Consider the following 15,566-nt stretch of genomic DNA (forward strand, 5'->3'; position numbering starts at 1 on the left):
CAAGGGTACTTCTTTTACCCCATTTAAGGGCCCATAATCCCTTATGCTGTAATTTAATTAAGAAAATATTATATCCTTGCGAGATCTAACATGTTAAACTAATTTCTCGTAGATTTCGTCTTTAAACTAGATTTCGTACTGTGACCTGTATACTTGAAATGCAATGTTCACTTATGTTCAATTATTTGCATGCTTTAGTCTGGTATTAAATGTACTGAGAAAAAATATGTTATCATCTTCTTGTCATGTTTAAGTCTTAACCATATCATGTACTCCTTTTGCAGACAAGTTTTCAATCAGGAAGGTCATATTTTCTTCTTTCAACGTGTGCCTCCGAAGGTTTTGCTTAAGTCGGCCTCTACTTATTCGCCTTGAGAAGCCCCCTTTACGTACTGGTTCTTATCATATCTTGTCTGCGCTTTGCAGGTCTTCGTAAACTGGCACGCATAATGCTTTCTCTACTGTTACACTATGATGGCATACTGAAGGATGAAGTTAATTGAGAATATGTTGGTGGGAGTAAGAAATTCTTATTGGTAAGTCCCCGAATGAATCTTAAAGAATTGGAGGCTCTAATCCACAGTCGAATTGGGAGTATTGGAGGACGGGTGTCACTATCCATCAAATGTCGATATGTTGTTGATCCATATATAAGCACTCTAATCGACGTCGCTAGCAATGAAATCTTCCAATCGTTGGTTAAGGTGCTTGAGAAAGATACTTTCAACTCTGTGATGCTATACATAACAAAAATTGACAATGGCCTAAATTCATCTTATTCTTCAATTCTGCCCACAAACAATGTCATACCTTCTACTTCCTTTTCACCTCGAAATACCTCTCATAACCTGCCCATACGTTTGACTTCTGTACAACCGATTCCCTCTCAAAATCCCTCTCATAATGCATGCATACCTCCTACTTCCGTTCCACCGATTCCACACCTAAGATATCCACCGGAACGAGTAACTGTCACTCCCGACTCTCGTTTTGAAGTAGACTTAGAAAGAGAATATGAAACAGAATTGGGTAATACAAGCATAAGAGGTGACTCGGCACAATTTAGTTCAAGGTATGTCTTGTAGAATTTTATTTATATTCAAGTACTCAATCTACTATCCTGATTTTATATTGTTGAACTGTGTAGGGTACGAGTTGACCTAAATGAAAACTTCTTGGATATGTATGAGAACCCTATCTCCGAAGATATCATTGTCCCCGGGAATGATGCAGATGTGCCGTTGGAGCATATTAACATTTTCGAGGATGATTTTCATGTCTTCGGTTGTGATTTCGAAGAATTTAGAACTGAAGATGACAATGATGATGATCCTGCAGAGGATGATGATGAGGATGATGACGAGGCTGAGGTTCAGGATGAGGAGGGTGATGAGACCGCCCACGATCCTGAAAATTATAATGGAAATCAAAATCACAACGAAGATTCTGGTGAAAACCTTAGGCCAACAGAAGTGGCTCCCCCTACCGGCAATGGTCGGCCATTTCTACCTGCTGGCAGAAGTCGGCCACTCGAAGTAGACAACATGTATGTTGGGGCTGATGAGGTAGATGCAGATAATCTTCAGTTCGATGAGTTAACTGTTGGGGCTATGTATCCAAATATGAAGCAGTTCAAGAAGGCCGTTAAGGAGTATGCAATTCGGCAGCGATTCATGTTCAAGAAGTCACGGTCAACTCCCAAGAAGTATGCCGTTGTATGCAAGGAACCATGTTGCAAGTGGCGTATATCAAGCATTAGCCGTATGACTTATGTGTTAGTGAAGAAGTTTGTGAGCGACCATACGTGTACATCTCACTTAAAGGGCAATGATAATCATCTAGCTACATCCCCATGGGTTGCCGAGACATGCTTACCCCCTATTTGACCGTCCAGAAGATGTGGGGACAAGGATCATAAGACAGTACATCAAGTCGCACTGGGGTATAACCATGACCTACCGTAGAGCACACCTTGCGATGAACATCATCCTTGAAATAAAGTGTGGACATGTGGAGGACTCGTACTGCTTGCTCCCTGCACTGATAGTTGAGATGATGAGAACAAACCCGGGCACGTACATGCGTGTTTTTCGAGCGAGAGATCTACGTCCAGGGGGAGATGATAAATTTGCTCGCTTATTCTGGGCATTTGGTCCCAGCATACGTTCTTTCCAACGAACACTCAGATCGATAGTTTTGGTCGATGGGACGCATCTACGTGGAAAGTATCTTGGAATCTTACTTATCGCAGTTGGGGTAGACGGGAACAACGGATTAGTTCCATTAGCTTTTGGAGTTGTCGAGACTGAGAACGAAGATAGCTGGTGCTGGTTCTTCTATTTGGTGAAGCGCCACGTATTGCAGGAGGGGATAGGCGCATTGACCCTATGCTCCGATCGACAAAAGGGGTTGATGCAAGCAGTGCCTAAAGTAATGCCTATTGCAAACCATAGCTACTGCATGCGTCACCTCGCCGCCAATTTGTACACCGACTTCAAAGACCCTTTACTTAAGAAATTGTTCTGGAGAGCTGCTAGGGCTTTGAGAGAGTGTTTTCATAGACACAATGGAAAAAATTAAGGCGAGGAGTGAAAATGCACACAACTGGATAGCCGCTATTCCCAAGGAAAACTGGGCTAGTTTCTACTTCAAGGGGGATAGATATGATGTGTTGACCACCAATAGGTCGGAGTGTTACAATGCAGTGCTAAAGGATGCCAGAAAATTGCCGATTGCAGCTACGGTGGAGCTGACTCATTTTAAGAGCTCCGAATACATACAGAAACGTCAAGCGATGGGCCATGAATGGGAAACAAAGTGCACGCATTATGCAGAAAAACATTTGGGTGTGGCCAGGGAACAGGGTCGCGGATATGATGCTTATCGAGTAGGTGTGCACGAATTTGAAGTAAGGTCCCGTGATCATCATGATGTCGTAGACCTGCTGCAACAAACCTGTACATGTCGTGAGTTCCAAACGCTTGGGCTGCCGTGCCGACATGCCATGGCAGCCATTGCCATCACGGATTTTGATGAGTACGATTATTGCCAGAAATGGTTTCGTATAGAGATGTATCGGGAAACGTACGCTGAGGTGCTTCACCCTACAGTAGATCGCACTCAATTGGAAGTGCCTCCAGAACCTCTCAACATTGTATTACCTCCTATAGCGAAAAGACCACCTAGACGGCCGCGTACGAGAAGATCTGACCGCGAATTGCAGAGTGGAATGCATCGCAAATGTACGATCTGTGAAAAACTTGGCCACAACAAAAGGACTTGTCGAGAACCTCCCATGGAGAGACAACTGCCTGATGAATCTGCCATTGGACCTTCTGCCCCCGTTTTCAATAGGTACGTGATACGTAATTTATGGAGGTGAATAAGTAGTATAAAACATCCCCGATCCCATACTTATTCGGTGTGGTGTGGTGGTGGTGTTTGTAGGTCGGGTGTACCTTGTGCAGCTCCTTTTTTCACGTAATTACTCCGCGAACAATGCATTGGAGGCTCCACTTGGATGGATGAGAAGTGGATTAATTGAAAGTGTGCACAGTAATTAGTTCCTGTATTTAATTTTTTGTTACGTGAAACCCTTTTTTCATTTATGCTGTAATTAGTGGTGTGCATATATTTATCTTTTTTTGTGTACTATAATTTAAAAAATGTACTTGAATCTTAGTTTATATTGGGTTTGAGTCTATTTCGCAGGGAAGAATCCTAAAACAAAATATACGATGTCTTCAAACAGAGTATATACCGAGGATACCCCGTCGCTAACATATGCTTCAAGGTTTATGGGTATATCAGTATGTCACAGGCTGTTACATTTCTGCAAGACTTCAAGCTTGGTCATTACATAAGATTCCTCGAATAACAATGTTCATGGGTCAGGTTTGTGCCTCTCCTCTTCCACCTTTCCTCTTTACCCAATTGAACAAATTAATAACCAAATATGTCATCCTAACAATATCTTTGTCGTTGTAAATAATGACAATGAAGATGAATGGAATGAAAATTTTAGGTGGTGGGTACCCTGATAGCAGCACTTCTGTAGTTGGGAACTGCATGGTGGCTCTTGCAGAATTGGAAGCCTCAACCTGTGGGGAAATTACTTGGATGGGTGCCCCTTCGCTTCTTGTCCTAGTGCGAAAGGCATCATAGTTGAAGGCTGCCCAGTTTTATGAAGGTGGAATGAGTTCTGAAAGTTGAAGGTTACCCAGTTTTCTGAAGGTGGAATGAGTTCTCATAGTTGAAGGCTGCCCAGTTTTCTGAAGCTGGAATGAGTTCTACCTTGCAAGCATTGTTAAAATAAGCTTTTCCCTGCTGCTAAGAAAATAGATCAACAACTGGAAAAGAAATTTGGTTGTATATATATATATATATATATAATCCATTTCAACTGAATCAATTCAGTTTTTAGTGTAAATAACTGAAACAATACCGTTTACTTGAACTTTTTTTGATGAGTTTCAAATGCTCTAAATTGGAGAAGAGAATATATTCTGACAATTGGGTTTTCTGTTGGCTGAACTTCACTTTCAATGTTGCCCTTCATGCCTATTTACATGGCAGTAGTGGGTGCATAGAAAATGAGAAACAGGAGAGCAGCATTGAAGGGTATTCACTAGCGTCAACAAGTTCTGCCTCATCAACTTCCTCTTCTACTTAGATTCTTATGTTTGGTGCTGTTATTTTCATTTTACTGGACATCTGTAGTGGATGTAAATATGCTTGGGATTGTAAATATGGATCAAAACCAATTCTTTTTTCCGCTTCACTCTATTTATATATAAATAAACAACCTTCTTATGGCGTGATAAAATATTTACCCTTTACATGTTGCAAATAATGCGTAGGCAACGCTTTTTATTACGATATGCGAATGTTTTGTTCGAAGCAATCACTGGCAGAATGTCAACCATATTTGGTATGAGGTTTAGATCGAAGTCACCACAAATAATGCATGGCCTACCAATTTAATTTTCCATTCTTGCAATTGATCTCATGCTTCCAAAATGGACTAAACATACCGCACCATAGGATGATCCACAACCGTCCATTGATGGAGCACAATGTAAAGATGTTGTGCCCAAACCGCAGAGTCATGGGTTTATCCTAACCTGGGCATTCAAATTTTTTTTTTTTATGGAGTTCACCTACGGTGGGGGGCTACGATCAATCTATGGAATTGTCTTTTGCCACACAACCTATTTAAATTGTGGCCCATCAAATGGATGTTTTGGATCATCCTATGGTGTGGGGTGGAGAGCCCATTTGGAACGAAGGGGGTGGCTGTTGTCATAAATGGTGTTCAATTCATCAACAAGTTTGAAGAAGACTTTTGTTCTTCCCAACAGTTGAAGCAACCAAAGAAAGCACCGGAATTATTTTTTTTACCGGGATTAATTTTTTTGCCAACAATCTCCCAGGAAGATTTTTGTTCCACAAAAGTGACAAGAAGCAACAAAATTCCACCTACCAAACGGACTTGCAACTTGGGGCTCTATCAGACAAAGTCCTAACATTTTCACCTACAATAAAATACAAAAAACAGGGATCCCATTGCCAACTATGACGCTGAAAATAAAAACTAGAGAAAATAACCACAATTAAATACAAATAAATCATATTTCCTTCCAATAGAAATATAAATTCCCCCAAAACTTGTTGAACAAATATTTAAAGATTTTGAAAGTCCTTTACCATATTTCGCAATGAACCCAATGCCACAACCAACATCACTTCACAGAACATGATTTTTAATTACAAATACATAGTTCTCAGTATGCTGAGATACAAACAAACTATGTGTCCCTACAGCCCGGTTTCTGTCCTAGAGCCATCTACTGCTCCGGAGGAGGCGGTGGCTGATGGGAAGAACTGCCCGGCGCCTGGCCCCACTTACCACTGGAGATGTAGCGATAATAAGCGGCCCACTGCTCATCAACGTGGGAAGTCATGGTCTGGAAGCGAGTCGAAATCGCAGAGTCGACATGGGTAGACAACTGTTGAAACTGAGAGGCCATGGATCGCTCAATGGCCTCCTGCATGTGAGCCAAATCTTGGTGAGTGCAGAACTGAGATGTATCTTGTGACGGCTGAGGTGCCGCTGCAGCCTGGTCCTCGGCTTCGTAGCCTCCTCCATCGACATAATCGATGTCAATCGCTGCTTTATTAAGACCCATGCGGTTAAAGGTCTGAACATCAAACGGGGCAGTAGGAGTCATGGTCATCTCTCCATCCAAGGTGATGCCGAAGTGGCGGAAGACACGGGTGAGAATCATGCCATATGGCAAGGAAGAGCGGTAGCGTCCAGGGGTCTGAAACATGTAGCGAAATATGATATATGGCAGACAAAGCTGGCGGCCCTCTAGGATACTGTAGATAATATATGCCTCTAAGGGTCTTAGGGCTTCACGCATCCCAGCACGAGGTATGAAGATGTGGTACATGAAGTTATGGAGCATGCGCACAACCGAAATGAGGTCGGCAGCATGTACGGGCATATTAGACTGGTAGCGCCGTGTTATCCGACCATAGACAGTGTCATGATCAATATCATCAAGTGAATGCGTCCCATCTTCCGGCCAAAAATAGTGTAAGAGGCCCTCATGGCTAATCCCAAATATTGTGGCAAAAGTCTGATAGTTGAGTTTGATGACAGTTTTCTTGATCTTAGATTCGATTTTGAAGAAGGAAGGGGAAATGGTGAGATTGGCATAGAAGAGACGCACCAATCGAGGGTAAACGGGTTCATTGATGTGAAGGATGGGTGTCCAATGAAGAGCATCAAATTTGGCCTGTAAATCAAAATTTTGAAGGACAGGGGGATCAATGTACATACCGGTGAGGATGCCCCTAGTGCCGACGTCGGCCCAGAGTTTCTTCGCCTTATCCCCGGTGAAATAGGGGTTGGCCACAACCTCGGCAGCCACAGCCTTGGCCTTGGCCTTCTTCCGTGAAGGCCCTTCTTCGTCGGGAACGTCTTCACGAACGTATTTGGGGTCTTCAACTTGGGAGGAGCCTCCGATGTTGAGATTTTTGGTTTTAGGAGGCATGGTGAGAGGAAATGTGGGTGGAGAGAAAAGTGATATGTAAAGAAGAAGAGAAATAGCCCTAAAATGGAGGAAAAAAAGAGAAATAGAGAAGGGAAGAAAGAAAAAAATGAAAAAGGGGTGAAATGCTAGGGTTTAAGGAAGAAGAGAGGGATTTGGAAGGGAGAAAAGGGTTTTGGAGGAAGATGTAGGGAGAAAAGGACGGAAAGAAAGAAAAAGTGGAGTTAGTGTTTGAAGAGAAGTGGAAGGAAGAGGGAAAGAAGAGAAGAAAAGTTAAAAAAACGAACCGGGTCCAAGGTTATAAAGCTCCTGGGCCGATTCTCGGAGTTCCGAGAAATTGTCTCGGAGTTCCGAGAACAGAAGGCAAATTTTTTTTTTCCCTGGCCCGAATCTCGGAGTTCCGAGAAATTATCTTGGAGCTCCAAGGTTAACCTGGACGAAATCTCGGAGTTCCGAGAAATTGTCTCGGACTTCCGAGAATAGACGGATTTTTTGCAATTTCTACTGGACCGAATCTCGGAGTTCCGAGAAATTATCTCGGAGCTCCGAGAATAGACGAATTTTTTGCAATTTCTACTGGACCGAATCTCGGAGTTCCGAGAAATTATCTCGGAGCTCTGAGGTTAACCTGGACGACATCTCGGAATTCCGAGAAATTGTCTCAAACTTTCGAGAATAGACGGATTTTTTTCAATTTCTACTGGCCCGAATCTCGGAGTTCCGAGAAATTTTCTCGGAGCTCCGAGGTTAACCTGGCCGAAATCTCGGAGTTCTGAGAATCTTTCCAGGTTCCCTCTGCCCATATATTCGGAGTTCCGAGACAAAATCTCGGACCTCCGAGAATTATTTTTTTCTTCTTTTTTATTTTTTTATTTTTTTATTTTTTATGTAAGGCGGACATAGCAAGTTCAAACCATGAACTAAATGCATGAATTGTCTTTTGCTACACAACCTATTTAAATTGTGGCCCATCAAATGGACGTTATGGATCATCCTATGTTGTGGGGTGGACAGTCCATTTGGAAAGAAGGGGGTGGCTGTTGTAAGAAATGGTGTGCAATTTATCAACAACTTTGAGGAAGAATTTTTTTCTTCCCAACAGTTCAAGCAACCAAACAAAACCGGAAAAGCACAAAAAACAGGGGTCCCATTGCCAACTATGACAATGAAAATAAAAACTAGAGAGAATAACCACAATTAAATACAAATAAATCATATTTCCATCCAATAGAAATATAAATTCCCCCAACAATTACAAATAAATTTACCCCATTTTGCTTACAAATAGACACAAAACTTCACAGCAAAGACCATCAATGTCCATCCTCTTTACAACATCCTGTAGACACCCCATTTTGATCGGACCCAAGTTCGCTATGCTTGGGCAAAACCCCATCCAATCATCTCCGCCATGTTTCGCATTTTTTTCCGTTAAGTGTTGAGAGAGATTATTCATAAGAATCCGAGCAAAAGAGAATTTGGATCCGTTTGGTGGGCCCGCCTTGAGCATTTGTTTAGATTTGGATCAAACAGGGGGGCCCGCATATTTGTTTAGTGAAAAATGAGTTTTGAACTACTTCGATCCAACGCCTAAAGATGACCATCAAGAGAACGGTCAAAATCTCAGAGAAGTCGTTTTAACAACCAATTTTGTTACGATCATCAAGTTGAGTTATTCAGATAAGCCTACAGAAATGATTTAGAGGGGCGCAGCCAATCTACATTATGTTGCATCAAATGAACCAGTTCAGACCATTCTATCGAAATAATTTGGGTCCACATCTATTCCATGTTGAGGCCCACCAAACGATCCGAACCATTCTTGAAAATGATTTTTGAAGTTGTGGATCGTCAAATTGATGGTTGAAATTATTCTAATTAGAATTAATTTTGTGGCACAACTAATTTGCAATATGGATCATCCAAATGGATGGTTTAGATCATCCAATGGGAGAGACTCAGGGGGCCCACATTATGAGTGATCCAAGCCTATCACTTGATAGCCAATTATTTGAATGCTTCAGATCATCCCATAGAAGAGATTTTCGAGGGTGCAACCAACTTACATTTCAGCCCATCAATTGTACAGATCAGATCAGCCCATTGAAATAATTTAGGAGGACACAACCTGCCTAGGTTGGGACCCATCAATTGGATGGTCTGGATCGTCATAGAGGAATGATTTAAGGGGGCGCAATCCATATAGGCAATGGCATATTGCTTGGACGGTCTAGATCATATGGCAAATGATTTAAGAGAAGAAAAGGGTTGCTTGTACAAACACTTCATGGAGGGGTATTTTATTAATTAAAGCTAAATATAAAAAAAAAAAATTTGAAAGAGGGCACACGGTTTTGAACATGGGAATGGGTGTGGTGTTGTTTAAAATAGCAATTTAAAAAAAAAAAAGGAAAAAAAGAAAGAAAAGGGAAGCATGTTGTGATTGAAAAGGTAGCATTTTTTCTTTTCCCTTGCATGGAGCCACATGGTTTTGAACATGGGAATGGGTGTGGTGTTGTTTAAAATAGCAATTTAAAAAAAAAGAAAAGAAAGAAAAGAGAAGCATGGTGATTGGAAAGGTAGTATTTTTCTTCTTCCCTTGCATGGAGCCATACGGTTTTCAATTTGAGAAATAGTATAATGATGAGTGCATGCTTAAAATATCAATTTTAAAATGATTGCATCACATTTGCTAAAATAAAAAATTGCTTTGCAAAATGTGGATGGCATCTTCTATACACTATTTAGGGAACAACTAATATTTTATGGAAAGAGGCTTTGATTCTTAATTGAACCTACCCTTAATTGAAGGATGGAGGAGAGGGATAGAAGACAAAAGGAGAGAACTCATTCTCGTAGGGAGAAGGAGATAAAAAAAAACAAAGGAATTCCCACTCCCTCCTACCTTAGAAAAATTTGATCCCCTTCCCACTTGCATATGGCCTAACTGGGCTCCCTTCCATTCCTTAGCATAGCCCGAAACCCACTATCTCAACCGATATCCATTAAACCCTCTACCACCATCTCTTCCACCTTCATCTCTAACACCAAAACCCTCTTCTTCTACTTTATTCCATAACAGCCACCTGAGCTACCCTCTAATTTGGAAATCTGCCCCAACCCATAACCGTGCCTCTTCTTCTTCTACTTCCGACTCCTACCTCCGGTCCTCCACCATTTTGTCATCACTAGGGGGCTGATTGAATCCGGCAAAAAATTCACAACCCGATCTAACTCCGGCGAGACTCCGTGCATCTGGTAATCTCTATTCACAGCGACTACTTCATCGTTTAGTCTGCTGCACATATTGGGGTATGTAGGGTACTTGTGCATGAGTTATTCTCATATGTATGGACTGTTTATAACAGATTTCTGCTGCATGTACTGGTTTGTAGGGTACTTGTGCATTATTTGTTCTCATACGTGTGAACTGTGTATAGCAGATCTATAGGGAGGACTAGTTGTTTGCACATCATTTCAGCTCCTATTTCTGTGTATAAAAATCAGTTTATTCACTTCATTTCAGCCCCACTGTTTTAGCACAATTCTGTCCATGGTTCCCCTCCCGAATCAGTCCCAGTTCTTTCACAACCCGGTCCATGTTGCTGCCCCAGGTTTGCACCCTATTGCTACCTCCGTTTCAGCACAGATTCACCTCTATTTCAGCCCCATTGCTGCCCTTGTTTTAGCATAAATGCTGTCCATACTGCTGCTCCCTGTTTCAGCACAGTTTTCACCCATGATTCACCCCATTTTTAAGCGCATCTCTGCCCCAATTTGAGGCACGATTCTGCCCACAGTTCGGTCCATACTGCTGTCCCAGTTTTGGCACAAATCTGTCCCTATATTCAGGCATGTTTAGCACAAAAATCTGTTCACAACTCACCCTTGTTTTAGCACAAATTATGTCCCCACTTCAGTCCATGTTGCTGCCCTTGTTTTGGGATAAATTCATTCCATGTTGCTGTCCCAGTTTTGGCACAAATCTGTCCCATAGTTCAGCCTCGGTTTTATGCACATTCCTAAACACATTTCAACCCCTGTCTTAAGCACTATTTAGCCCATCAACCAAACTCATCTCATTTTATTCCACCAATTCAGTTTTATGTCCAAGGGGTGAATAAGTCACTGGTAATGCATTCGTTTACATATTTAGTTTACTACACTGGTGTAAGGGCTGTTTGTTAACCCACTGGAAGTTCGTTTTTATTGTGTTTGAAAGGAAAACTGTTATCGTTCATCTTCATTATCTTAAACTGACAAGTACTGTATCTCCTTTCCATTGTGCTTGAACTGAAAATCAAAATCAAGGTCGGTCCATCTAGAAACTTATATTGTGCCTGTCCTTTAGTGATTCACTTTGTGATTTCCACGGTGTTGTCAAATGAGTTTTGGTCCTATGCTCTGCCTTTAATTGAGAATTGTGGAATGGTTTTGCATGCATTTAGGAATTCGTTTTTCTCAGTGGCTAATGTATGTATGTCTGTGTGTGTGAGTGTGTGTTGTGTATATATGTGAACATATGTCTATAAATAGATGTATGTGTTTGAATGTGTATGTGTGTTCTCATAGGTATAGTGATCTTTAGTTTTGAATTTTCATTTTTCGATCTCAAATGCTCAAAACTTTTAAAAGCAAACATCATCAATCTTGTAGATCTCGTCAAGCCGGTCAGTTCGACATATGGCGGCCCAAATTTGGCCAAAAGACGTGAGTTATGCTCGTTTAAAGTTTAGTCCATAATGATATTTTTGTTCTAAGTGTTTTAGAAATTATCGTGTCGAGTAATTTTTGGGCTGCTTCTGATCGGAATTGTTCAAAACTGTCAACTGGAAAAGTGTTTGTTATAATGTTTCCTAAAACTGTCTTATTGAGTAAATGTTTCCATAAATGCTTTTTAATATGTCAAAAACGACTTGCAAGCTTCAGTTTTTCTGAAAACAATGTCATTTCTGCAACAGCAGCTTGCTGGCCATTTTTAGGCTATTCCAGATCTGTTTCGTCCGAAGCCATACAAAGAAAAAATGTTCTTCACAAGATTTTCTAATACTTTATCCTTGAGTGAATTTTTCCAGAAGCGATCTTTTAAGTGTCAAAACTGAGCCCGAACTTTCAGTTAAAACACTAATATGTCTTTTAATGGCGATGGATCGGAAGAGGCCATTTTCCGGCCACTTCTGGCCAGATCCGAACGAACTGATCAACTGAGAGAATGTCATTCATGCTGAGATCTACAATTTTGATTGGTAGAGTTTTTAATGGTTCTGATGTTTGAGGGGTCCAAAAATCGGTGCAAAGTAGCATTTTTCACACTATATGTCATAATTGTGCTATTTCTTGAAAATCATGGACAACATGAGCTCTATTTAATTTTAATGAGTGTTCGGGATGTTTTGAGTTTGCTAGCAAGTCACAAATCGTATATTGAATCATTCCCATGATTTGTTTGGCATTTTTGACCATTTTTGGTGAAAATTACATGTTAGGTGGAAATTTTACCTTTTCTATTTTTTTTTAGATTGTTTTGAGCCTATATTGATTCTAATGCTTGTATCAGGGCGATGAAGGCGCTAGCCCAAGCCCATCCTTAGGGGACTTGCTCAGTCCAAGTAGCATACCCCTCCTTTGTATATAGGAGACTTGCCCAGTCTCATTCTCTTGCTTAACCTCCTCTTTGTGCGCCGGTTGGTTTTGGGAGAACATCCTACTCGGCTTGGCTTCATACCCCTACCCTTATGGGTATTGGGTCGCACATTTGTTGCACCCTAGGGCTAGGTAGCTGTCCGGCCCGGTTGGGTGTTTTACCTTTGCCAAATATGCACAGGGTCTCTTATTCCTTTTTACGTCATTTGTGTCTCGGAGACAAGCCTTGTCTCCTATAGAGAGTTTCCCATTTAGGAGGCTTACCTAGCCTCATGTTAGAATAACCCTTCCTCCTGGCGAGTCTTTGACTCATTTTTACCCCTTTCTTGGTAGTGTTTTTAGTGAGTCTCTGACTCATTTGTGCTCCTTTTTTTAGTGTGTTAGTTAGTAGTTCGCCTTTAGATTTGTTGTCATTCATCCTTGTTTGAGACTAACTCAGTCTTATTAGAGCTTTGCTTGCTTGGGATCTTGGATCGTTTTCTCTCTTCTTGGGACGCTATCTTTCTTGTTGTGGTTTGTCTCTTTGAGACGCTAGTTGCTTATTCAGAGTTTCTCCTTTTGCTTTAGGGCTTTGCCCTAGTTTGTGGTTGTTCTTGCGTGTTCCCTTTAAGAGTGAATTCATCTAAAGGTCCCGAGCATTGGAAAAGCTTTAAAATCCAAAAACATGTGAAAACTTTAAAAATATCAAAAACATTTGAAAATATAAAAAACCTTAAAAAATCTGAAGTGTGAGTGTTTCTTTTAGAAGCGTAGTTTGAGAGTTCGTTTCGAACTACGTTGGCTTGATCCTCTTCCGAGGTACGTAGTGCAGCTTGGGATTTACATCCCAAGTCCAGCCAAACTTTTTTGTAAATAAATGTTTTAAACCTTCTTCAAAAACCTTTAAAATCTTGTTTTCAAAAGATCTTCCTCTAGAGTTAGGAGTTTCTCCTAGATAGAGAGTTTTAGAGTTAGGGTTTTTCTTTTGATAGGTTGTTTGATTGTTTGTTTGCAGTGTGCTTGTTTTAGAGTTAGGGGTCTGTCCTAGAGTTATAGGAGCGCCTCCGTCCGGTCAGTTGGCGATTCACATCGCCGACTGATGACTAGGTCTTGGATACGTTAGCGATCCCTTGGTTTTCCTTAGGACACACAGCCTAGCTACACATAGGTTGTAGGAACCACCTGCATTAGCTTAGGGCTAACCTGCATTTAGCTAGGACATATAGGGTGTCCTAAAATCTACAATTCACTGGAATTTAAATAATCGTTCAAGAAGCTTTAATAATTAGTCCGGTCTTTTAGATCGAGTCTAGGATAGAGGTCTAGGTGTCTTAGGCATCCTAGCTTAGAATAGGTACGAAGAACTACGTTGCCTTGATTCTCGTGGAGGCGGGGATACGTAGGCTTCTTTGGATGAATACCAGACCATCCGAGGACTCAGGCTAATAATTTAGAGTCTTAGGATTTGTTGTATTGTTATTGTGTGTTTTGATGTGTTTTTCTTATTTTCTAGTACTGATCATATACCTTTTAGCTATAGCTTGCATGTGTTTGCACATCAGAACTTAGACACCCATTAGGCATGTCACTCATAACCTAGCTATGCTTAGGTGCCACATCTTTCATTTTATTTTATGTGTGCTTATTATATTATCATCAGGAAATGCATGCTTAGGTAGACGATTCCTGATGATTGTTCCCATTTCATATGATTTTTACCCAAACTTCTTTGGAGTTAATAATAAATGGCATAAGAGACCAAGTGTTCGCACTCGGGCGAATTGGGGGCGCCTAACCCCTTCCCCATTCGTAACCAGGCACGGACCTTTTGTATCTCTGGTTATCCATTGCAAACAGAGCATTTGTTTTGGTTCCATGGCTTGTCCATGGATGGCGACTCTGAGTTATTTTCAGATATATCTTGGTTTCGAGCCCTGGCTCCGGATCAGGATGTATCTCTTTCTTTTTATATCGCCACTCATGCTATGCTGTGAGGGTGGCATCCGTTTCGAGAGTTCCTTGGCAGAGCTCTCCTTCACGTTGTGGAGATCTTAGAGGATTGCAGGAGGGATCTCGCGTCCCTCGGCACCGTCCTCAGGATCGGGGTCCACAGATTGGCGACTCTGCTGGGGAGTTCTTGAAACATTGCCTAACTCTATAAAAATGCCATTTTTACTAACTTCGGAGAAATTTGAGCTAAAATCATTTTAAATGGGAATTCTATCGTTAGAATCCAGGGGCACCAGATAGGTGCGTAATTAAAACAAGGGATTCACACACTGCACATCATATGTTATCATATTGTTTATTCTTTACTTATTTCATTGTTTTTCATTATTATTGGCTCCACGGGATAGATTGAATGCGTGCCCGACTGGGATGTCATTACACCCTGATGGTACTGTTGAATCTATTTCCAAGCTATGCGCCGGTGCTGCAGCCGTAAACACTGGGCGTACTTGTGTTTACAGCAGCCGATGAGCAATGAAGCATACTATGTATAACATTGGGCGTACTTTTGTTATACATATTAAGTATGTTTCATACGCATAGTACCCATTAGATTGAGTCCGGAGCCCTATTTTGTTTGATATATTATGTATATACTTACTGACTTAGTGAAACCTAACTAGGAAGTACCCGTGTTTATATAAGTATATTACATTCATATAGGGTCGAACATGTGTTGCTCACACATGTGGAGCCTAGAGTTAGGAGCTTTGTCCCATTTGTAGACTAGGGTAGCTCATTTTACATGGCTACAACACGGTCCTAGTTCACTCATCAGTCTGTCTTGAGTCGAGACTTCCTTGACTCCGCTAGATTAGAATTAGGGCTGGTGCCCCTGGTTAGGATTTGTGTGTATGTATATATGCCTATATATAC

At 41.2% G+C, this 15,566-nt stretch overlaps 1 protein-coding gene across 1 annotated transcript; it reads left to right on the forward strand.

The window, feature by feature from the left end:
* The first annotated feature begins 1,950 nt into the window (after positions 1–1,950).
* LOC143855745 (uncharacterized) lies at positions 1,951–4,164 on the forward strand. The gene is made up of 5 exons (XM_077365818.1): positions 1,951–2,430; positions 2,582–3,365; positions 3,448–3,555; positions 3,821–3,894; positions 4,003–4,164. The coding sequence occupies exons 1-5, from the start codon at positions 1,951–1,953 to the stop codon at positions 4,162–4,164; spliced, it is 1,608 nt and encodes a 535-aa protein (XP_077221933.1).
* Positions 4,165–15,566: the final 11,402 nt, after the last annotated feature.

The sequence above is a fragment of the Tasmannia lanceolata genome, unplaced genomic scaffold (genome assembly GCF_043159265.1).
Source record: "Tasmannia lanceolata isolate RefF3 unplaced genomic scaffold, GAP_Taslan_0.1 ptg000023l, whole genome shotgun sequence".
Classification (NCBI taxonomy): Eukaryota; Viridiplantae; Streptophyta; class Magnoliopsida; order Canellales; family Winteraceae; genus Tasmannia; species Tasmannia lanceolata.